The sequence below is a fragment of the Chelonoidis abingdonii genome, chromosome 1, assembly GCF_003597395.2.
Source record: "Chelonoidis abingdonii isolate Lonesome George chromosome 1, CheloAbing_2.0, whole genome shotgun sequence".
Lineage (NCBI taxonomy): Eukaryota > Metazoa > Chordata > Testudines > Testudinidae > Chelonoidis > Chelonoidis abingdonii.
In genome coordinates, this window is record NC_133769.1 from 325,743,331 (window position 1) to 325,769,218 (window position 25,888).

The 25,888-nt window shown below is 43.1% G+C and overlaps 1 protein-coding gene across 1 annotated transcript; it reads right to left on the reverse strand.

Annotated features, from left to right (window-relative positions):
• Positions 1-1,934: 1,934 nt before the first annotated feature.
• MEDAG (mesenteric estrogen dependent adipogenesis) lies at positions 1,935-25,888 on the reverse strand. Its single transcript, XM_032795957.2, has 5 exons — positions 25,499-25,888; positions 16,071-16,177; positions 10,092-10,210; positions 6,498-6,783; positions 1,935-4,431 (listed from the first exon to the last, which is right to left on the reverse strand). The coding sequence occupies exons 1-5, from the start codon at positions 25,756-25,758 to the stop codon at positions 4,358-4,360; spliced, it is 846 nt and encodes a 281-aa protein (XP_032651848.1). The 5' UTR covers positions 25,759-25,888; the 3' UTR covers positions 1,935-4,357.

Below are 25,888 nucleotides of genomic sequence, written 5' to 3' on the forward strand. Positions count from 1 at the left end.
TGATTGTTATTCAGTGTGTAAGGTTTACATAATCACTGAGGGTTTGATTGTGATATTCTTACTCTTGAATACTTTGCAAACTACTGTTTGGAACTAGCCAAACGGTAAGATATTAAGCATTGTGAGTAAAAGGTATCAAACTGTCCCTGGATGTGTGTTTTAACTATACTGCAGCTGATTTACTCAATTTAGCAACTACAGTTCCTCTTTTCTGATTGGCTTATGTACTAACCTTTTTTCAATTTTTTGACCAGCAGCAAAACTGTTTCTTAGCTTCTCTCTCCTGTAAAAAGGGGCAGAAAAACGTCATATGCCCTTCCTTCTTGTAACCTTTTGAAGGGACAACTTAAGCCTAAGTTGACTGTTTTTTTAAATTAGACATTAAAGATGCTATCTATCCTCATCAGTTGCACTACAAAACGCTAGTGCTAGTACTGCTGGATAAAACATTTTGGTGCAGTACTTATCAAAAGTTTTAAAAATAAAAACATTTTTGAATGTGGTAGAGGAAGATATTCTAGTATTATGTCCTAGTTTTCTAGAACTAGTTAAACAGTTATTAGAACTGTCAGTTTCCCCTCTCTTAACTTTAGACCATTTGTTAGGATTTGGGAACTGAAAGGACACCTACTAGAAGTTCCTCCCACCTGCTACTGGCAGAATTAGTAAATCCTTCAGCCAACTGATAAATATTCCTACTTCCTATTTGTTAGGACTCAACTCTCTTGTTCCTCATCTTTGACAAATGCCTGAAGGGCTTGGTGTAGCTCAAAAGCTTGTCTCTTTCACTGACAGTCCAATAAAAAAAAATAAAATTTACCTTACCTGCCTCCTGTCTGTAATATAGTGGAACTAAAACAAATTAACCACTGCCATCCATTAGCTATCAAGTACAGAAAATAAGGTTGCAAACACCAATTTAAAAATGCTGCCCTCTTATTTACAATATCACCAGAAAAGTGAGAACAGGCATTTGCATGGCACGTTTGTAGCTGGCATTGCAAGATATTTGTGCCACATATGCTAAGCATTTGTATGCCCCTTCATGCTTCAGTCACCACTCCAGAGGACATTCTTTCATGCTGATGACACTTGTTTAATGCATTATTTTTTAAGTTGTGACTGAATTCTTTGGGGGAGATTTGTATGTCCCCCACTCTTTTATCCACATTCTGCCATATATTTCATGTTATAGCAATCTCAGATGATGACCCACCACATGTTCATTTTAAAAACTTTCACTGCAGATCTGACAAAACACAAAGAAGGTACCAATGTGAGATTTCTACAGCACTTGACCCAAGGTTTAAGAATATGAAGTGCCTTCCAAAATCTGAGAGGGATGAGGTGTGAAGAATTCTTTCAGAAGTCTTAAGAGCAACACTTTAATATGGAAACTACAGAACCTGAACCACCAAAAAAGAAAACCAACCTTCTGCTGGTGGCATCTGACTCAGATAATGAAAATGAACATGCATTGGTCCACAGTGCCTTGGATTGTTATTGAGCAGAACTTGTCATCAGCATGGACGCATGTCCTCTGGAATGGTGGTTGAAGCATGAAGGGAGATATGAATCTTTAGCACATCTGGCACGTAAATACCTTGCAATGTTGGCTACGCTTGTCCTAGCTTTCAGGTGACATTAACTAGAAGCCAGGACCATTATTCCCTGTAAATGTAAACAAACTTGTTTGTCCTAGCAAGTGGCTGAACAAGTAGGACTGAGTAGACTTGGGGGCTCTAAAACTTTAGTTTTATTTGTACATAATTCTACATTTGTAAGTTCAGCTTTCATGATAGATTGCACTACAGTGCTTGTACTGGGTGAATTGAAAAGTTTTTTTACAGTGCAAATTGTAAGAGTACTGTACACTTGTGTTGTAATTCAAATCAATATCTGAATGTAGAAAACATCCAAAATAAACATTAGAATACTATTTAAACAGTTTAATTTAATTGTTTAACAGCCCCAGTTTTGGCACATGCTTACACAGGTAGAATCATACATTAAAAACAAATCTTTAGAACTGGAAATAACCTATTTTAAACAAAGTACAAAAAATGTACAAGATAGTTGTGTGGTCCTATACACTGCAATATTAGAAAATGTCTAAAATAAGCAAGATATTTAAAAGTTTGACTAGTCCCTTTATAGATGGATTCCAGCAAAATTTAATGCTGTATTCTATTATTCCACTCTTCATAGGATTTTTTCTGAACAAGCAAAATTAAGGTATTTGAGTAAGTATATACAGTACTAGACAGCTTCAAACAGTAGAAGACTTCTGTACAGTATACATGAGCTTAATGAAATTACACAAAGGTCAGCAGTAAAATAAAGAACTTCATTACAATGTTGATTATAAAGGATATGGTATATTAGGTTTATTACTAGTCACTTTTACTCAGACACCAGACATAGAAAAAATTAGTCACCAGGGCCAGCTGTCTCTATGTCAAATTGCATAACTGAAAACCTATTAAGCATCTTCAAAATCCCATTTTTCATAAGTTATTCAGTCTAAACTTTGCAAGATGTAAGACTTCTCTTACTATAGTCTCCAAGGCCTGCTTTACAGGTATTCTGGAAAGAAAGAAGAATTTTGTGGCAGAGAGGCAAGGCCTCAGCTACCAAAAGTCTTTCTTTATGAATCAAAGTAATTACCAGGGTGCTCCCAGTGTCCATGACAATGTGGATTCTCACCAATATCTGGAATTTTGTACAAAATACTGTGAAATTTAGTCTTCCACCAAGTCATCAAGAATGTCAGTCATTTTAACCTCAGGAGCCATGTGTACTTTATGCATCTGTTTCTCAAGAAGTTCTTCCATGATCAATTATTCAATGGGGGAAAATGATGTATGGCTCAACCATTGTTAACTGTGGCTGATTTTTAAAAGTTTTGAAAGTCATGACCCATCTTGCACTTTAAATACTACCCAGTAAAATGCACATGATAAAAGACGACAAACAAATTTCAGCTAAAAATCTCACACTATGAAAGAAAGTGAATGTACAGCCTTGTTTTGTGTTAGACTCTTTTGGAAAGAGATTCATTACTACTGATGGATTTTATACTGAAATTTTTTTACCTCTAAAAGAACGGCAGTTTAACTGGAAAACATTTTAAGTAACAACACACTGTGATTTAAGTAATAGTACTGAAGTTTAGGATTTTTACTAACTGGTTTACTGTGCCAGAAGATGAGTGTACTTGCTTCAAGGCATATCTTGTCTCAGATTTCAGCCACCTCCAAGTGAGATGGCAGCATACGCAGACCACTTTAAAAAAAGTACAAGTATAGCAACATTAGACTCATTTGGCACCTCCCATAGGAGGATCTGGAAGGGCTTTACAAACATCAATGAAGGCTCAACACTCCTGAGATAGATGAAATGTTATTCCCATTTTACATATTTTTGTAAATAGATGCACAGAGAGGTTAAACAGCATGTGACTGAGGTGAAACCAGGATTTAGATCTTCTGACTCCCTGTCCTCTGCCTTAACCACAAGATTCCCCCCCCCCCCCAAAAATTTTCTAGATCAACAGTTAGACCTCAAGTTCCCAGGAGTGAGAAAACAATCTTGGATACTATACTCCGCTTCTAGATTCACCACAGCCTTGTCAGTCCTCAAGTCTTCATTGGCCTCAGAAACATGTTTAAAAATGCATAGATCAAAACAGATTGCAGCAAAACTAGTTTATAACTCTGCTAGGCTTACTTGTGTGGACAGGGATCAAAGAATAGTTTTAAACATTTTTTAATGAAGATGGTTTGACTTAACATAGTTTGGCCAGTGTTGTAAGAAAGTTCAGAAGAAGTTGCAGCAAAAAGGTGTTTAAACATGATTCCACGGCCAGTGATAACAGGGCCTAACTTGGATCTTTATTGGAACACTGATAAGTTTCCTAACCAACAATTTGAGACCTATTCTCACATTGCGAAGCCTTCAGGAGAACCATGCTAATCACCTCACCATCTGGGATTAGGCAAAGCCAAGTGAAGTAGCAATCACAGAAGAGTTCTGTACTAAGTGTGTGTTGCAGTGGTAAGCAAACAGACTTGGAGTTATGGAAAGAGGAGCTACACAATACCCCCTGACTACTCTGCTTCCCCTGGAGATGCCCATTTCAAAAGAAACAGGATGATGTTGGGGGATGGAAGAGTAAAGAATAGAGCAGAATCCCTTCCTGGTATCCTAGAAGACACAAACAAGGAAGAGCTGCCTCACTCCTCCCTTCTGCCAATGCATTGATGTGTATTTGCATTCTCAGTTGAAAGTCTTATTAGTTTTATACCAATTTCATGAATTTTTTTGGTCTTCCTTCTGATTCTTGAACTCTTGGGGTTCAACATACTCTCACAGGAGGATTTGTTAAAGATGGTTGTGGTGTCAAACTGCAGTTAAAAACATCTATCGAATCTGAAAAATAGTAAGAGCAGCATGGTTTACAACAGGCCTACTAGGAAATAAACAAAACAGCAATGGCCACCACCAAAGCACGAGCAAGAAGTGGCTAGTTACAAGTTTGAAGAGTAAAGAAGCAGAGTGCTCTAGAATACCAAAAAGGAGATTAAGGGAGATTTTCAAAGGCACACAGGGCAGCTAGACACCCAACTCTCACTGAAAGTTAAGAGGAAGGGAAAAATTTTCCCTTCTTGGGATAAAGAGCCTTTGCTGCACAATTAGCAGTATTTCACGTATTTAAAGGCTCATCTCCTCTGTAAAAATAAGGTTGCTTACCAGTAATTGTTCTTCAAAAGTTGCCTCTGTGTATTCACAAATTGTGGGATTTGGCACCACTGAATTGCTGAGCTGCACAACTGCCTTGAAAAGCCACATCTGTTGGAGATTCCATGAGTGTACCTGTGACATGGTGATGCCATCACCCGACTCTACATACAAGACTCTACATAGCTTTTCAAGGTAGTTCAGTGCCAGATCCCACAAATGGGACTATCCAGAGGTCCTCAAAGAAAATACACAAGTTTGACAATGGTTATTAAGCTCTGTTGCATCTCAGCCCACATTCTAATAGACCAGGCTGAACTGTGTGGCTATATCTGGGCCATGTTCTAGCCAGATTCAAAAACTGTTTGAGGAAATTAGGCAAAATTCTCTAGACAGAATAATTTTAGCCTGATTAGAACATGATTCAGCACAATGTTCACAGGCCAAGCTCCAAAATTTGTTTGAAAACACAAGTCAATATACTCATGAATTTAATTACAACTGTTAAAACTGTCTCTCTGTCATAGATGAGGCCTTTGACTTTAGCACAGTTTAGGGGTATGGTTAAGTTCCCATGTACGCCACAAAATGGAATATGTTTTAACTGTGCCGTGGGGATACTACAGAGGAGACTTTAGGCCCTGTTCACTTTTCAGTTGTAACCAAGCTCAGGACACATTTACAACAAGGTTAGAAGGTTTAGCATAGTTGGGATGTAACCAAGGCTAGAACACCGGACAATCCAGGAAGATGGGGGCTTAGTTTTATTTGTGCATTATGAGCATGAGCATTAGTTTGTCACAGTGTTAGTTACAAATTGGTAAAAAAGTGGAGCTGCTTGTCTCCCATCTCTTCCTTATCTTCCTGTTGGTTTTTGATACAGTGGTTATCAAATGTCAAGGGTTAAAGAGCTTTTTAAAGAAAAGTGGGGGAGGCTGAGAAGAGTATAAAGAAGGGGGAGAAAACAGGAGGGAAAGATGAAATTGGGAAAAGTAGTGAACAGATGAGAGGAAAAGAAGGTACAAGACAAAAATAAGAAAAGATAGAGAGGAGATAAAGGAAGCAAGAGGAGAAGAGATGGGGGAACAGCCAGTCCCTCAAAATAACCTAGGACAGAAGCTGTCATCCATTTCTATTTTTCTTTTAAAAACTACAGTGTATTCTTAAGTATCATGTTTTTAAAATCTTAGTGCTTTCCTGTGGGTTTTTTTTCCCTAGGTTATTATAACTATCAAAGCTCCAGTTGCTGTAATTAACAAAAAAAAAGTTATTTCAACTGTCTACAGCTGACATTGTGGGTTGCATGTGTGTGTGCACAAGTCATGCCATCGTGTAAAAAAGCAGGACATTTTGAAAAACTTGCAGAGGAGACAAAGAAACTACCAATAGCATGGACAATTAACTACTGTAAGCACTCAACTTGGGTGAACATTTTTACAAGTTTAGCCTAATAGCAATGATTTTTTTTATTTTATTTTTTTTTTTTTTTACAAACTAGTTGACAATTGGTTATGGGGCATTTGCACAGCTTCACCTTTAACTGAAGGTATATACTAATTATTGAAATGATGTAGGAAACAACTGAAATTGCTGGTTTAAAAAAAATGGAATTTCAGAAACCCAGAATTTGTTTCAGAGGGCATTCCTGAATTTTGTATAATCCTGATTTTAGATAATCAGAGTTCAAATAATTGGGGTTGAGCTATAGTATATTAAAAAGCAGTAACAGGATTTTCTCTTGTTTGATATCAACCTACCTCTTGAAGTAACACTGAATTTTCTGTCTGAAAAACTGTTCAAATGGACATAAGGTTCACTCATTTTTTCTAGAAACATTGTGACTATTTCCTTCTTTTCTGGAGTGGTATTGGAAAAATTCAAAACTTTCCCAGTCACTGCAACTGTGTTTTTGCTGATCCCAAACCAATAGAAGAAATCAAACAGGGCATCAGATTTGAACTCATAGGAAAAGCTCAAGTCTTCTCCGGTAACTAAATGGCTTCCTGGCGGGAAAAAATTCTTGACAACTTCTTGGAAATCAAACTGGAGGGGAAAAAAAATTATATACAGTTAAATGTTTAAACCATATAAGGCATGATCTCTGCATCAAAAAGCTTACAACTTATACTTTGGATGTGACATCCTATTTAAAAAAACCCAAAACTTACCCATAGAATTTGAATCTGCAGTTGCAGACATGGAGACCTACAGCATTCTAATCCCCTATACCACACAGCTGTCTTTCACTAGCATCACTGCTTTGACATTTGGCTCAATTTTCCCCTCCTTTCCTTGTGATGAGGGGAGGGGAGGGGAGGGAGAAGCGTCAAAGCAGTGAACCGAGTGATACTAGCAGGTGCAGTAATGCTTTCAAATAAACTTAATATAAATGGGCAAGGGACTTCAATGAAGAGATGTTTGACTACTAAACTCCTATGATTATAGCTCCTTTTTGCCCCCCAGAGATGGCCTATATCTGTATTGTCAATTTCCTCATCCTTAAAATGTTAACCTGACAAATTACAATTGTCCTAGATTTTTTGTGCCATGAAGACGAGACCGAAGGGTGAAAACTACATTTGCCTGACAAGAGTCTAATTTTACAGAAGCAAAAAAATTCAAGTTAAAGCTCAAATTCCATGCTCACAGCTATATCATGATCTTCTCAGTAAAAAATGTGCTGAAACTACACATTTCAGCAGACTTCTCTATAACATGAAGATTGCCTATTACCAACCAGATTTTACCCTTTCATAAATATGTATTTCATGTTGCAGATGGCCATGGGAGAGGTTTTCAGATCTGTACTTCAGAAACACATGATTAATTAGCTAATTGCTAATAAAATAGCTAATCCTATTTTGGGGGATAGATTATTTCCTAGTACCTCATTCTGGCTTTACAGCACAAAATATGCCAGGTGCTACTTAGAAACTCTCCTACCTGAAAGGGTATTAATTGTCTTCCTACCAAGGGACAGCATTATCAAAAGTATATTTGAGTGTGAACCTAATTACTGAAGCCTACATTTTCTGAACTGCATATACAGAAGTGTGCATGAAAAAACTTGCATTTGCAATTACAGTGATTGTACATGCAACTGCAAAAATGACATGCACAAATGGCTGATAGACATCTAAATAGTCACGTGTACACATAATTTATTCATGCACGCAGAGCATGTATTTCTGAAATTCTAGGAATAATGTCTAAGACCAGGCTTACATTAGAAACTTTTGCCAGTATAGCAATGTTGGTTGGGTATAGGATTTTTTTGTGACATTTCTATACTGGCAAAAGCCCTAGTGTAGACACAATTATAATCAGCACAAAAGTGTTCTGCCAGTATAGGTTATCTAGTGTGCCAAATCAGTCTAAGCTGCACTGGCAAATCTATAATAGAGGAGTTTGCCAGTATAACTATAGCAACACTTCTTTTAAATGTAAACCTGGCCTAAGTATCTGATATGCATGACCTAGCATCACACATTTGGCATACACAATTTGCTTTGTGAAAGTGCTGCTCACACATAATGGTATAAAACACTTGGTAGAACACTATGCCAATGTTTTCATCCCAGAGGAAATTTTTAAAAGATACATACTTTTGAGTTTATTCATCATTAGATATGCTTTTTTTTCCCGCCCGTCTGAAATTTCAGAATGTTGGCCTGAACAAAATGAGTACTGATTTCCTTTACAGAATGTTAAGCAATACTAGAGTAAGACTCAACAAGTCACAGATGAAAATGCTACAGTCAGGTTTCAATGTAATTCATTTATTGCTTTATGACTTCTAAGTCCTCTGGAGGATGTTGGAATCCACATAACACCCCCTATAATAATTCTGCATCTGTGATTTATCTTGCAGATATGAAGAAACATGTAACCTGATACATAGTTAGCTAGGCCCAGATCCTCAAAAGAATTCAGGCACTTAACTCCCTTTATTAGCAGTTAGCTAATTGATCATGTGTTTCTGAAGTGCAGATCTGAAACTCTCTCCCATGGCCATCTGCCAAGTGACATACATTTAAATAAATGGACATTAGGCACTTACATACCTTAGGATCTGGGCTTTAGTGACTACACATCTGGAGGTGAAGGCCATAAATGATTCCAACTAAAACTGACATGTAATTTACACAAATTGTATCCTTTTGAGTCAGCTTTTTCCATTACACCATAATGGCCTAGTGCTACTTTAATGCTTCCACCCCCTTTCAGTCAGACCATATTCCTTTTCTGGGATGCAGAGGGCCTGGTGGGGATGGAAATGTCCAACACAACCAGCTTCATCTGTAGATCAGGTAACCCATGCTTTGCAGGAGAACATCATGTAGCTGAAATTCAGTACTAAACACTCACATATTGTTTGCACTGTTGTTGTAGCTGTGTTGGTCCCAGGATATCAGAGAGACAAGAGGGGTGAGGTAATATCTTTTATTGGACTAACTTGCGTTGATGAAAGAGACAACCTCTGAGCTACACAAAGCTGTTCCTCTGTGTTTGGGAAAGGTATTCAAGAGAGTCACAGCTAAATACAAGGTGGAACAGATGGTTTAGCATAAGTTGTTAACACAAAAGATGTAAGAGCCCATTCAAGGTAAAATGACTAGTTAGGATCTCTGCAGTCATAGCACAAGAAAGGAGAGGTTAGTGGGTTACAGACTCTCACAATCAGTGGTAATCAGATACTGGATCTATGGTTTATCACAACAACCTGCAGCCCACTAACCACACCTTTCTTGTCCTATGACTGCAGAGGTGGTAACTGGCCATTTCATCTTGAATGGTCTCTTACAATGCACGTTACGGACTGCACTAAAATAGATTGGTATAATGTTGTAGTTCACAGCATTTTATAGGTTAGCTTCATTTGCAGGAATGAATTCTGTTACCCTTTTGGGTACTCTCACAAGAGCAACAATATTTTTATGTCTTCTGCTCAATAGGATGCATTGAATGCTTTAAGCTTCATCAGATTAAAAACAAATGAGGGCAAAATTTGACCCTTACTTGCTAGCAACGTAAAAAACCAAACAAATCTAAAAACGCAGAACTTCGAGTTTGGCAACTAAAGAACATCTCAGTTCACTGCTAAGGACAAAGCAGGTGCCTAAACTTTGAACCCATATTGTTTTTTTAAAAAAACTATTATTTTAATATATGTTGCATAGTTTATATTTAAAGAGAATAGGCTATACCAAAACATGCATTATAAATCTGTTTATTTGCAAGTTTCCTCCAGAAACTACTTCTGTTTGTGCCTCACATAAGCCAAAAGGAAAGTTAATGTTCAGCACAAACAGCCTTGAGTATCTTATTAACACCACATATCCAGCACTCACCTGCAGTCTGTAACTTTCTCCGAACACTGAGGATATTACTGTGTTCATACCATGCTCTATCTGTCTTCTTATCTTAGGATGTCGTGTGTTCACAATAAGTGCGTATGTTTTTTCTGAAACTGATACAGTTAAAAATGTTACTAATTCCTACATCTGACATCAGCAATATTCATTCACATGCATTATAGTCTTTAGATCAGTGGCTCTCAACCTTTCCAGCCTATTGTACCCCTTTCAAGAGTCTGATTTGTTTGCATCCCCAAGTTTCACCTCACTTAAAAGCTACTTGCTTACAAAAAATCAGACAAAATACTAAAAAGTGTCACAGCCACACTATTACTGAAAAATTACTTTCTAATCTTTACCATATAATTATAAAATAAATCTTATTAGAATATAAATATTGTGCTTACATTTCAATGTATAGTATATAGAGCAGTACAAACATGTCATTGTATGAAATTTTAGTTTGTACTGACTTCACTAGTACTTATTGTGTAGCCTGTTGTAAAACTAGGCAAATGTTTAAATGAGTTTATGTACCCCCGGAAGACCTCTACATGCTCCCAGGAGTATGTATATCCCTGGTTGAGAACCACTGCTTTAGACTATTCTTTACCCATATCCCAAATATTATTGGCTGAATTTTCATCTAATTAAAAAAGGGTCAGGCAGGCCTTGTGCAAGAATCCCCATGTAGCTCTGTTAATGCATGACAAGCAACTGGATAAATGATGTGATCACACCTCCCTGTAGCAGCAAGCCCCAGGAACTGGTAAAGCTTGAACAGCTATTTGGAGCAGATACTGGAGAACTCCTGTAACTTCATGTTAGAAGCCTGTGGTTTTGGTGTCAAAAGTACCAGATTTGATCCTCTCCAATGACCGATATATGTATGTCTGCAGCTGCTCTTTAGGGAATCATGCTGCCACTGGATCCACACCTATATAATAACTACTCTTGAGGGAATTCCATGCCAAAAAGTTAAAAAAATTCTACAAATTTTATCAATAAATAAAAGTTAAGACTCCAACATGGCAGTGAGGAGCACAAGTCACTGGCTGCACAGACGTGGGAAATCACCCTGCAGCCTGCTTTTCCCCCCGACCCCCCCAGACCCTGACCCAGCACAAGGACTGGGCCTGCCCCAGAAACACCCCAGAGCCCTGCCTCTCCATGCCAGGTGCACCAGGTGTGGGCGGGCAGGGTCAGCCCAGCAGGATCCAAGTGTGCTGGGGATCCAGGTATGGGATGAGAGAATTCTGTGAGGGGCAATCTGGGTGTGGGCAGCTCAGCAGGGGCCCAATTTCAGGGGCATGGGGGCAGATCTGAATGCACAGGGGCTCATTGGGGACCTCTGGGTGCAGGAGGTGAGGCTTTTTGGGAGGGGCGGGGACGGTGTCTGGATGTATGGGGGAGCAGCTGTGCATACAGTGACCCCTCCCCCTATATCTGAAGATTGAAGGGGCAGGAAGCAGGGGGTGAGGGAGAGAGGGATGTGGCGCTTTCTGCAGGGTGGAAGGGGGAATTTCTGGGGCTGAGTCTGACCCTCTTCCTCTGCAAAGAGCAGCTGGGGCTGGAAGTCCCCCTTTTGCCCGCCTCCAATATAGCTGGGGCTAGCAGTTGAGCCTGGCACAGCCACCAGCTGGGGCATCCTCATAGGCATAGTTTGATAGCTATTTTGGTGGGGTGGAGGTGGCAAGATCCCCAGCACACTTTGTTCACTGGCTCTCTTCATCCCCACCTGGAGTAGTACCTGGGCTGCCAGTGCTGGGGAGGGCCTGCTTAACAAGGGAGCCCCAACTGCTGCCGAGGGGATGCCCCATGCCAGGCTCCTGCTCCACCCTCCCATTCCTCTATCCGCTCCTTTCCCCCCCATGCCATGCCCCTTCCCTTCCCCACTACCCTCTATGCTTATGTACAACGTGCCCTGCTGCCAGTCAGTGGGCACTCACCAAGGATATGCAATAGTCTGAAGTTGAATGTCAACTTCAGACTGTTGCATATCCCCAGCACTGGCAGTCCAGACACCACTCCAGGTGGGGTGAAGAGAGCCAGTGAACCAAGGGACCTTGTGCCACCTCCACCCCACCAAAATAGCTATCAAACTCTGCCTACGGGGATGCTGCAGCTGGTGGTTCCTACCTGTGCCAGGTTCAACTGCTAGTCCCGGCAGTGGCATTGCGAGTCATTAGAAAAACCTCATTTAAAGACATTGGCCACACAGTTGCCCTGACCTGTTCGAAACTGGTTCAGAGATGACCACAGGTGCCCTGGCAGATCAAAGCCTGGTAGACAAGTGGTTGGGTCAGTGATGAGAGAGTGATTAATGACTGCCATTGCTGACCACATGTGCCAAGCAGATTCCACAGTCTTGTCCTGTGGTGACATAGAATCACCATAAAGGACATCTAGAAGACAGGCCAGCAGGCAGGTGGTCAGCATCAAAGGCAGGTCGCTGTTCTCACAGATCTTGGCCAGCAGCATGACAGAGGCTGTCTCACAGCGAATATGAGATAGTGCTAAGTTACCAAGTATTGATAGCGGTGATGTTACATTCTATATGATTTTATGAAAATATGCTAATGTAACAGGAATATGTTTCATGCAAAAGGTCTCTTGTAAAGTATCATCACAAAGCTTATAATTTACTAAGTGTGATCATCCTATTTGTATAAATGTACTACTCTTGTATCTGAAACTAGAAGTATAAAATATAACTCTGAAGGCCTATTGTAATTATGCAAAGTTGTGGCCCATTAATGGTGGTTTGATATCTTGATGACTCCCATTAACCAGGACAATTGACCGCAGAGGGCTCTGTTTTACCTGTAAGTTTTCCTGTGTATGTGTGTGCTGGCAAGTGGGTAATGAAGTCTTACAGTGACATGTGATCATGTCACCTGAACTGGAATCCATCTTTAACCTGGTGTCTTTCCACTGGGGGGAAGAGGAAGAGAAGAACCAAGAGGGACAATGGATTCCCGCCTTATGCAAAAGATATGTAAGTGGGTGGAACAGACAAGGGAGAGCCATCATGAGGAACCCCCTAGCTACCACCTGAGCTGGAACAAAGGCTGTACCAGGGAAAAGGATTGTGCCCAGACTAGGAAGGCGTCCAGTCTGAAAGATTATTGAAACATCTTTTAGGGTGATGTTTTATCTGTACTCAGTTGTATTACTGTATTAGGCTTAGATTTGTGTGTTTCATTTTATTTTGCTTGGGTAATTCACTTTATTTTATTACTACTTGGAACCACTTAAATCCTACTTTCTATATTTAATAAAATCACTTTTTACTTATTAATTAACTCTGAGTATGTATTAATACCGGGGGGGGGGTGGTAAACAGCTGTGCATCTCTCTCTCTCAGTGTCACAGAGGACAAACAAGTCATGAGTTTACCCTGTATAAGCTTTAATAAGGTCAAACAGATTTATTTGGAGTTTATACCTCACTGGGAGTTGGGCATCTCAGTGTTAAAGACAAGAACACTTCTGTAAGCTGCTTTCAGTTTAGTCTGTAGCTTTTGGGCAAGTAATTCAGATCCTGGGTCTTTACTGGAGCAGACAGGTATATCTGGCTCAGCAAGACATGGTGCTGGGGTCCCGAGCTGGCAGGGAAAGCAGGAGTAGGAGTCTTGGCATATCAGTTTTTCTGTGATCCAACCGGTCACAGTAGCCATGGCAACTCATTTGCCCATAAAGTCCCAGTAACAATATACATAGCTTTGTTAAGGTCTAGCTTGATCAGCCTCATGTGAGATGAGCGACACCAGACAGCACAGTACTCTGCTCTTGAATAGCAGAGGGCAAGGATTGATGTTTTAAGCATCCGGGCACTCACACCCTAGATTCGGCTGGCCAGTTTTCAGAACAACCTGCTCAGAGTGCTGACTTTGGCTACCATCTTCGTCAAATGGTTGCGGTATGTTAATGACCTATCCAATGTCACACAGAGGTAAACCGGGCTTGGATCATGCTGCAGGTGTTGGCCATTGAGGAAAACATTTAACTCGTGGCTTGCGCTCACATTGTGCAGATGAAATACACTACAAACGGTCTTGGGAAAGCTTGGATGCAGGCGCCATTGACTACAATAGTATGCCATGAGCTTCATATCATCATTCAAAGCCTTGTCAATGTCTGAGCTTAGTAGCTGCAGCAGATGTCGTTGGCAGAGATAAACTTGCACGAGAGTGTAGCTGGCAGGTAGTTGATGTACGCATTGAACAGTATCAGTGAAAGAACTGAGCCTTGAGGAAGGCTGTTGATCTGGCACTTACAACAGGTACAGCAGTTGCCCTCTGCCTCATCTCCTCCCCATTGTCTTCTGCCCCATCCCTCCACCCCACATCCCCATTCCCCTATCCCTTCTCTTCCCCCTGCCATCCCCACTGCCTCTTTCCCCCACCCCACCCTCTTGCCTCATTTCCCCTGCCCCGTCCCACCACAGGCACTCACCCTCATAGGTAGTGAGTCCTATGGGCCCGTGGTGCCTGGGCACCAGGAATATTCTTGGCCCGGGGCCCGGCTCCAGCAATGTTTGGGGCTGGGTCTCTCCCTCAGCCCTGCCTTCCACCCCCACGCATCCCCCAGGCCATTTAAAACAGCCCAGGGCCCCCACTCACCACTGGCAGCACAGCGGAGCTAAGCAGCTTCCTCCCTGCTTGCTCCACGTGGCTGCCGGCCCCTCCCTGCAGCCCCTGGGCGGGGTGGGTCTGTGTCCCATCCCAAGTGCTCCTGCAGCCAATGGGAAGCTGGGGGGGGGGGGACAGTGCCTGGGAGTAGCAGCACATGGAGACTCTCAGCCTGCCCAGGAGCCCCAAGTAAGCGCTGCACCCTCCCTTCAGCCCCCCTCCCATCCCCAAGCTCCCTCCCAGAGCCTGCACCCCCACCCCAGAGCCAGCACCCAAACTCTGTCCCAGACCCTGAACCCCCCCCACACCCCCACCCAAACTCCATCCCAGAGCCCGCACCCCAGGCCCAGAGCCAGCACCCAAACTCTGTCCCAGACCCTGAACCCCCCCCACACCCCCACCCAAACTCCATCCCAGAGCCTGCACCCCAGGCCCCTCCCCACCCAAACCTCTCACTCATCCTGCACCCCAATCCCCTGCCCCAGCCCAGAGCCTGCATCCCAGACCTCTTCCCGCCACCCAAACTCCCTTCCAGAGCCTTAGGCAGGTGGGGGGCAGAGTTTTGGGGGGGGAGTGGAGTTTGGGCACCATCAAAATTTCTACAAATCTGCCACTCCTGCTCATCTTTGTACATAAAACAAGACAATGGCTACGCAGGGCATGCCCAACACACATAGAAGGGGAAGATGACTGGTACTAGGACCCAGGGGGTTGCGTTCAACTGCAATTAGTGAGCCAGAGTGCCCCTCCCTTGATGTCCTGCCTCTGTCTGGGGGGGCAACACTCCCTCTGCCTTCCAAACTACATCCATACACTACACTTCCAAACACCCCTGCACCCCGTTCATTTACCTCTCTGCTGGCTACCGTGGGTGCCTGAAACAATGTGCCCATGCTGCTGGGGAGGGGTGCATGACCACTCTTGCAGATTCCCTTTACTTCCCTGTCAGAGTAATTTTTGAGTGCGGAAGCAAAGAAATCTGTGAGGACATGAATTTTGTGCACGCATGTTGCAAATTCTTCCAGAAGTAAATAATCCACTACCATAGGGGGTAAAAGTATTAAAACTCAAACTGTCAGCATTAAATACTGCTGGATATTTTGTGAATTTTCTGGGGAACACCACCTTGTAAAAAGGGTGTAAAACATTTTATGCCAACTGAAAATTATAAGCAATTGAAAATGGTATTAGAATGGAAGCTGTCATCGTATCCCAAAGATACACAAAATGGGCCAGATCCTATGCCAATCTACAACAGCTGGAGGATCTGTCTCACCCTTTGTTTTTAATCAAGTGAGTCTAAACACGAATAATGAAAAGGAACTATATAACATATATACCTTTTGAGGAACAATTTGTTCTGACATTTGTGAAGAATACTAGTGGTCTGCTTAGTATAGTTTCTCTGTAGTCTTTATAATCACGATGGCTGGCGAGTTCTACATCCCTGTTAAAAATCAATTACAACATTATTAGCTACTCTCTTTGTACAGTACATTCTTAAATATAATTTTATTTAAAAAAATCTAATTTGATTACTACTATTCAAGTTTCCTTTCACATAAAACCATGGAGAAATGCAGGGGCTTGAACACGATTGAGGGTATGGCTACACTCGAAACTTCAAAGCACTGCCGTGGGAGCGCTTTGAAGTTTCGAGTGTAGTGGCAGCGCCAGCGCTGGGAGAGAGCTCTCCCAGCGCTGTACATACTCCACATCCTCATGGGGTTTAGCTTGCAGCTGGCTCCCAGCGCTGCAGCACTGTTTACACTGATGCTTTACAGCGCTGTATCTTGCAGCGTTCGGGGGAGGGGGGTGTTTTTCACACTCCTGAGCGAGAAAGTTGCAGCGCTGTAAAGCGCCAGTGTAGCCATGGCCTCAATTACTTCATTAAGGATGTAGACCAGCATTTTCAAACTGCAGTGCAGAGGTGGGCAAACTAAGGCCCGCAGGAGCCTCCTGCCTGGCCCCTGAGCTCCTGACCTGGGAGGCCAGCCCCGGCTCCTCCCGCGCTGTTTGCCCTCCCCTGCAGCCTCAGCTCACTGTGCGGCTAGCACAATGCTCTAGTGGCAGGGTTGTGAGCTCCTGGGGGTTGAATGGGATGGCAGAGGGCAGTCAGGGAGAAGGAGTGATTAGATGGGGCAGTTGTCCCAGGGGGCAATCAGGAACGAGAGGAGAAGTTGGATAGGGTGGCAGGAGGCAGTCAGGGGCGAGAGGTCCAGAGGTGGTCAGAGGACAGGGAGGGGTGTGGATGGGGCCGGAGTCCCAAGGGGGCCGTCAGGGGACTAGGAGGGTTGGAGGGGGCAGGAGTCCTGGGGGGGCTGTCAGGTGTTGAGAAGCAGCAGGGGAGTGGATAGGGGGCAGAAGCCAGGCCATGCCTGGTTGTTTGGGAAGGCACAGCCTCCCCTAACCAGCCCTTCATACAACTTTGGAAACCTGATGTGGCCCTCAGGCCAAAAATTTTGCCTGCCCCTGCTCTAGTGGCTAAAGCTAGGCATCTAAGACAAGTAAAACATCTGCTGAGAACTGCTGAAAAAACAGGCTATTTTAATTTAGATGCAAACCTATAGGCACCACCATTTGAAAATGTTGCCAGTACTGTAGATTTACTTTAAGGAAAACACCTAATACCATGAGTTTTTTAATGTCTCTGCTTCTGGAATTATGAGATTATGAATGATTCTCAACTTTCATTAAAATAAGTAAGTTTCTAGCCTTCATAGTTGGAGAAAGATTGGAAAACAATCCCAAAGGCTCAAAAACCAGAAAGTAAATAATAAAAACCCTCAGGTTTTGTGTTTTTTTTTTTTAATCTATCACATGATTTTGAAGCCAATCTCATGCTTTTGGGGAGACTGAACACTTAGGACTGACAATACTGGATTGCTTTTATGTAATTCCACCTCTCTTTGTAATAAAACTACAAAATGAAACAAACAGTTAAAAATATAAAAAGCATGAGAACACTTTCCTTCATCCCCCTCTCTCCAAACAAACTGGAAAATGGGTAAATACAGCTGTTGCTACATGAGATAACAGGAAAAGAAAAATGTTTGGGGACTAAAACAATATAATTACATCCAGATCTGTTGCATTTAAATGTCAGATCATAGCCACTCTGAAAGCAGCTCACAATAATTTCTCACTATCAGTCTTCTACAGACTGTTGTAAAAAAAAAAAAAAATAGCCTTAGAGCACAAGGTGTGTCTGTTTTGTAGAATGTATTTGGGCCTTTGTGGCAAGTGTGATTTTAAAAATCTCTTTTCTAGCCATCTGATTTTTGGAATATATGGCAATGTGTAATTTAAAGTACTGTATTATTTTTCTCCAGTTTTTCAGCCCTCAAGATGCAATTTACATCTGATTAGCAACGTTTACACTCATGGTACAGTTTATATGAAAAAAGAAAAATCCTTGTCAAGAAAATACAGCCTGCCCTAACTACATGTTTGCTATAGCAAGTCTACAAAAACACTACCGAAGGAAAATAAAATACCACACCTACTATACAACTTTTCAGACCTCTCTCGTTTTCAGTATGGAAATTTGACTATATTGTAAACAAACTGCTTTTGCAATCATTTAAAGCCGTACGAGTTATAATCAAATATATAAGAAATGTTTCAAATTAAACTTCGTCCAATTTACTCAAAGAAAATTGTTACAACCAAGTTATAAATCTCAGAGAATAGAAGCTCTAAATGGAAACATTAAAACAAACCTGCAGCAATGCAGCAATGTGAACAAGAGGTACTTTCAAATAATTTTAAGTTGGGCCTTATCAAAGGTGTTGGAACTAAGGGTGCTGCTGCACCCCCTGGCTTGAAGTGGTTTCCATTACATACAGGGTTCACAGTTTGGTTCAATGGGTCTCAGTACCCCACTATACAAACTGTTCCAGCATATCTGGGTCTTATCTACACTTAACAGCCACACTGGTACAGGAAAAGCACTTTTTTAAAAAAAATAGGTGGTATAAGTTTATTCCCTTTCAGTGAATAAAAAGCTGTACCAGCAAAAGTACTCTTTGACCAGTTTAACTGCATCTACACTAGGATTTTTGCCAGCATAGCTATGTCATACCCAAAAAATTACCCCTCCCAACCGAAATAATTATGCCAGCAAAACTTTGAAGCGTAGACCCGGTCTTGCTGGTTTTAGGAGATGGTAGTTTTCCTCTCTCCCCCGCAACTTTTTTCCTACCAGAACTAAACAAGTCACTTTTTGGAACATGCAGGGTTACATTGCAGGATGCGGGTTAGACACAGGAAAGCTGGGCTGGGAGGCAACAGAACAGGCTGCACACTGACATGAGTCACAGTTCTGGCTTAGATTCCACTTGTGGGGAGTTGGGTATTACAGTGGAGTTGGGATAGTTATTTTTCTCTTACGAGTTTGTAATCTATTATCAGTTACATGCTAGTGTGCTCAGCACCATACAAGACACAAATAAAGAGTCTCTACTAGACATTTATACCATTGTGAGCACAGACAAAAGCATCAACTCCAAATCAAAACTACAAACAGTTTAGGTAACTCATAACACATTAAGGTAAGAAATTTGGGTGCCTACATTCGGGATCCTAAGTCCAAGTTTACACAGTGGCCTGATTTTCACGGGTACTGAGCACTGACAAATCCCACTGAAGTTAGAATATGAGGTGCTCCAGACCTTTGAAAATTAAGCCACTAGTACTTAAAGTGCCTGAATGTGGATTTGAGACTCACTTTAAGGCACTCAGCTTTCACAGTTTTGGCCTCAGTTAATTTCCAAAGGCAAGTGCAACCTAAGTTTTGAGAAGAGACAAACCAATTTAACAAATCACTGAGTAGGTGCTTCTCCCTCTGTACTTGAAAAAATCATGTAATTTTTGCATGGTTAGTTTCCTTCCCCAGAAACAGGACCATAGAAATTCCTACATGCAAGGTGCAGAAAGTATGGGAGCAGATTCAAACTGGGAGGCCACTGGGACATAGGAAGGGAGGGAGAAATGTTAGACACTAGGAATGAGGAACTCAAAGTACCATTCAAAGTCCACTAAAATCCATAACTGCCCTGCTTATCTTTATATGCAGTGTTGTTAGACATTCATGGACAGCACAGAGACACTGGATGTATTGTTTATTACAACAATCTGTAACCCACTAATCCCTTATTCTTTGTCCTATGACTGCAGAGGTGTTAACGGACCACTCCACCTTGAATGGCCCCTTTAGAATATGTGCTAACTACCTATGCTAAACAATTTGTTCCACCTTGTATTTAACTGTGAACCTCAGAGTACCTTTCCCAGACCCCAAGAGCTCTGTGTGGCTCAAAGGCCTCTCTCTAACCAACAGAAGTTGGTCCAATAAGAGATATTAGCTCCCCTAACTTGTCCTCCTGCATCTCTGAACATTCAAAAAAACAGGGGTTCTGTTCGTTTTGGTTTCTCTCATTTGTAGAACTTTATTTTTTTCTTCATCTTTATGATAAGAGTTTGCTATGGACTTGACACACCTAACGCAATTTTTCTGTTTCCAAACATTCCAAGTCCTGCTCATTTAGAGGTCCCTCATTTCAGCCTAATAGTAAAGGCAGTTTTGGTTTAAGTATCATTTTCTTTTGGTGAAAAAAAAAAAAAAAAAAAAAAAGTTTGTTTTGTTTCAATGGGCCATTTGACAGATCTGCTGGCCCTACCTAAAACCACTGCTCTTATTTGTACATTCAAATCCCAGTGACTGTATATCACTATTTTACAGAGATTTCCATAAAACTACATGGCCACCTTCCCCCACTCCTCCCAGTGGGAGAGATCTTGGTACTCTCATTGGGTTGCACTGTGCCCTTTATCCCAGGGTTTAGAGCCAGGACCACCTTTCGTCCCCGGGCTGCAGCTCTTTTAATTTTACTTGAGGGAATTCTGCATCAAAATATTAAAAATTCTGTGCCAAAAATACTAAAAATTCTGCACCAAGTATTTTAAAATTCTGCTTATTTTGTCAATAAATAAGTGTGAAGGCTCCAGCCAGGCCCAGATTATGACATTCTGAGGCCCTAAGATATGTCAAGTGTAAAGAGGCCCAATACCATAAAAAAAACAAACAAACCCCACCACCACAGAAAGGACATTGAATATATAAAGACGAAAGCTTTATATTTGCATATATACAACAGGCAAAGCTGTAAAAATAGAATAATCTAACTAAAACAAATGTCTTGCAATATGCCTGTTTGCATTATAAAATTAGTTTCAAATTAACATTTTCATCTGATTTCTTAATTAGTAGATATGAAAACTTTATATCTACAGCAACACAAAAGCAGTTAAAGTTACAGAGATCGGCTTACTTAATGGAAGCAGTACAACCTGCAAAATGTCTGTCTGCACATCACATTAATTTTAACATTGAAATTTAAAACATTTTCTTTTGTGATTTTTGGACAGCAAAATCATGGATGATGTCCTCAAATGATAAGCTACGGAGTTTGTTACTTTCAATGCACAGAATGCTTAGGGTAGATTGCCTAGAAAATGCTGCAAGAAAAGCTGATATTTCTCTTTGTGTTCGCTTCTCTTATCCTCAGTCTCTCTTAGGAGGACTAATTAATCTCAAGTAAACACCTTGGGCACACAGAGTGACAACAAGCTATATGCCTGAAAGAGAAAAAAAATTATGACTGGTAGTCTCTAAACAGGCATTGAGAATGTGAGAAAAAACTAACCTATATTTAAGCAAATAAAATGAATATTATAGGCCTCAATAGCCTATAAATCAGGGGCTCTCAAACTGGAGGGTCAGGACCTCTCGGGGGAGCAGGGGACACAGGGTTCTTAAATGGGGAGTCATGATTTGTCAGCCTCCACCTCAAACCCCAATTTGCCTCCAGCATTTATAATGGTGTTAAATATATTTTAAAAAGTGTTTTTAGTTTATTGGGGGGTGTCACACTCAGAGGCTTGCAATGTGAAAGGGGTCACCAGTACAAAAGTTTGAGAACTACCACTATAAATCATACAGTAACTCCTCACTTAACGTCCTCCCGGTTAATGTTATTTCACTATTAGGTAGTGGACCTATTAGAGAACATACTCCTTTAAAGTTCTGAAATATTCCTGTAGGACATTATTTGGCTCCCCCAACTCTGTCCACCCAGTGCTCCTGCCGGGGACAGGGTCGGGACACGGGGGCAAGACCTCCATGCCCCTACCCCAATCCCCAGCAGCAGCCCTGGGCAGGTGGAATGGAGCAAGCCCCCGTGCCCCGACACCACTCCCCGGCTAGAATGCTCAGCAGGCAGAGCAAGGCAAGTACCCATGCCCTGACCCTGTTACACACCTGTCTCAACCAAGCTTCACAATCATCATTGGTGAGTACAGTATTAAAATGTTTAAAATTATTTATCAGAGGGGGTAGTCGTGTTAGTCTGGATCTGTAAAAGCAGCAAAGAATCCTGTGGCACCTTATAGACTAACAGACGTTTTGGAGCATGAGCTTTCGTGGGTGAATACATGACATGCATCCGACCAAGTGGGTATTCACCTACGAAAGCACATGCTCCAAAACGTCTGTTAGTCTATAAGGTGCCACAGGATTCTTTGCTGCTTAAAATTATTTAAAACTTATGCTGTATATGTATAGAATGGTTTTTGCCTGGCAAAAAAATTTCCCCTGGCACCTAACCCCCACCCCCATTTACAATAATTCTTATGGGGATATTGAATTTGCTTCACATTGTTTTGCTTAAAGTTGCATTTTTCAAGAACATACTAGGATGTTAAGTGAGGAGTTACTGTATATGCACATAGTTTGAAATAACTTGCTCACCAAGTACTCAGAATATTTTGATACATAGGTAGATCTTCCTTCACTTCTCTCAAAACCCTCTATTTATCCTTTCGTCAGCACTCTCTGGTATTTATTGTGAAGGTTCCCAAAACTGAAGGAGGGAAGCTAACACAAAAGTATCCTCCTCAAGATCCACTTGACCTAAGTCCATAAGATGATCAGCTGCAAACTCAGTCATGTGAAGCATGGATTGCACATGAAGCAGAAAATGGCATGCACACTAAAACACACAATTATATATATGTTCAGATCAAAAGAAGAAAACACACTAACACTTAAGAAAATGAAGGAAAACAGGAGCGAAGGCACTATATATGACTGAGCGTGCTGGATCGTAAATGAAAGATGGTGGCCTTCCGGCTATTACCAGCCAAGGGGGACGCTAAGCAGGACGTCACTCCTAGGCCAAGTCCCATATGAGTATGAGCGTAGCAGGATTGCTTCATGACACTGCCGTCTCTGACCTCACATTTTTCCCTGATTTCATCAGCAGTGATATTTATTTAAATAAGTTATGAAGGCATGGTCAGAATTTTACCAGCAGCACCTGGCCAACAAAACACTACCCTAGAAGACTGATAGTATTTCTAGGAGTAAGTCTGCTAATTTTACAAGTGCAATTATTGGTGGGGTTTTCAGGCCTGTTCCTATCAATAATGAACAATTAGTGAAAGGTAAGTGTAGGGTAAGGGTATTTGTGTAACCAGGTGTGTATATTTTTGTCATATTTGAACAAAAGTGTCTATATTTAAAGAGAATCTTCTTTTCCCCATATCTCCTTTATTTATCAGTCAGTTTTTTCTTTTTCAGAAGCCCCTCATATTGTGAGGCCCTGAGCTGTAACTTATTTAGGTTATGCCTTAATCCAGCCCTCGCTCCAGCATGGCAGCAGGGACCTTGTACAAGCCACTGGGTGCACAGAGGTGGGAGATCACCCTGCAGCACCGCTGGGACATGCACTCGGCAATGAGGCTACACCTGACCCTGACACAGTGCAAGGGTCAGGACTGCCCTGCCTCTCCATGCCAGATGCACCAAAATAGTAAGCGAGCAGGACAGAGTCTCGCATGCCCAGCCCTGGTCCCTGATCCAGGTGTGGAAAAAGCAGGCTTAGCCTGGTGGAATCTGAGCGTGGAGGGGCTTAGCATGGTGGGATCCAGGTGTGGGGTGAGAGGGTTCTGTGTGGGATGATCTGGATGCAGACAGCTTGGTGAGGGGCCCATGTGCACAGGGGATCGGGATGCACAGGGGCTATTGCAGGGTTCCATGTGCAGGGGAATGGGACTTTGCAGGGGGGGTCCAGGTGACATTTGTTGGGGCTCAGCAGGGGGGTGGGTCTGGATGTGGGGGATGAGCACTGGGGTAGTGGGGCTTGGTGGGTCTGAGTGCAGCTGGTTGGGGTTCAGTGTGTGTGTGGGGGGGGGGAGGTCAGGGTGTTCCAGGTGCAGGGTGTGTAGGCTCCTTGGGGCACAGATGCTGGAACTACGGGTGCTGTCAGCTTGAAGATGTTTCCATTATATACAGCATTTACAGTTTGGTTCAATGGCTCTCAGCACCCCCACTATACAAACTGGTCCAGCACTTTCATCCAGGTAGGGGTTTGAGTGTGGGGCAGCTCAGCAGGGGATGTTCTGGGTGCTGGCGACTCTGGATGCAGGGGGTGGGGCTCTGCAGGGTGGGGGTTTGGGTGCAGCGGGAGGGTTCAGCATGCACAGGGGTTGGGCGGATGGGTGAGCAACTCCCCATACGGTGACCCCATCATGCATGGCTGAGCAGCGATGGGGGCATGAAACGGGGGGGAAGAGGGAGGAATATGCAGAGCTTCCTGCAGCTGGGTGAGGTTTCTGGGGGGTGGGTCTGACCCAGCTGCTCCTTGCAGGAGAAGAGGAAGTCCCATTCTTCCTCCACTTCCCCAGGACTAGCAGCTGAACCTGGTGCAAGGTAGGTGCTATTGGTTAGGGCATTCCCAGCCCCATGTTCATTTACCTCTCTGCCAGCTACTCCAGGCCCCCGACACTATGCATCTAGGCTGCTGGGGAGAGGTTGTGACTGCTCTTGCAGCTTCCCTTTGTTTCCCCACCATTTCTCTGCAGGGGACATGAATTCTGCATGCGTGCAGTGGCGCAGAGTTCACACACGAGTACAACTTACACTCGCATTATACCTTTTGTCCCCTGTCCTCCCTGCACTCTGAAGCTGCGGTGCTGGATGTGCTCTACATGCCCAGAGGATACAAAGAGAAATTAAAAAGGCTGGGACTATTCTACTTGGGAAAGAGACAACATAATAGAGGTCTATAAAACCTTGACTGGTGTGGAGAAAGTAAATAAGGAAGTGCTATTTACTCCTTCATATAACACAAGAACTAGAGGTCACCAAATGAAATTAATAGGCAGCAGGTTTAAAAACAAACAAAAGGAAGTATTACTTCACACAACACAGCCAACCTGTGGAACTTGTTCCCAGGGGATTTTGTGAAGGTCAAAATTATAATTGGATTCAAAAAAGAATTAGATAAATTCATGGAAGTAGATCCATCAAGCTAGTGAGGGATGCAAGCCCATGCTCTGGACAGCCCTAGCCTCTGCCTGCCAGAACCTGGGACTAGATCCAGGGAAGGGATCACTGGCTGCCTGCTCTGTTCATTTCCTTTGAAGCACCTGACACTGGCCACAGCTGGAAGACGGGTCACTGGGCTACCTGGACCATTCGTTTGCCCTGGTAGGGCCGTTCTTACGGTACAGGCAGCACCCACACCTGTCCCCTAATGTCCCACCATTGCACGGGGCAGGGGAAGAGCCCCAGGGAGGTGAAGTCTGGGGCAAGGAGTTTCCCTGGAAGGGTCCCCGGCCCCGCGAGGGAAGGCTGGCGGGACCCCCAACCGGAGGTGTGGGGGCGCTGCAGAGGGAGGCTCCCGGCGCGGGCGGGGCTCAGTACCTCTGGAAGTGGCCGGTGAGGCGGCAGTGGCGCTGCCCGTCGCTGTGCAGGGCGCCGTCGCTGAGCACGGTGAAGCCGCCGGCGGGCCGGTGGCGCGGCGGGCGGAGCACCGCCAGCTGGTCCCCGCGCAGCTGGAAGCAGTCGGGCTGCAGCAGCAGCAGCTGGCGCAGCGGCAGCAGGGCCAGCTCACAGTCGCAGGTCCGCGGGCCGCGCAGCTCCCCCGAGGAGGTGGGGCTCGGGCTCGGGCTCGGCTTGGCCATGGAGAGGACGCGGCAGCCCCCGAGACGGGAAATTGGCTCGATGCGGGCGAGCCTGGAAACCAGGATGCTGCCGCCCCGACCTGCTCCCGCTGTATATTCCCCCTGCAGGCTCCGCCTCCGGCCGGAAACA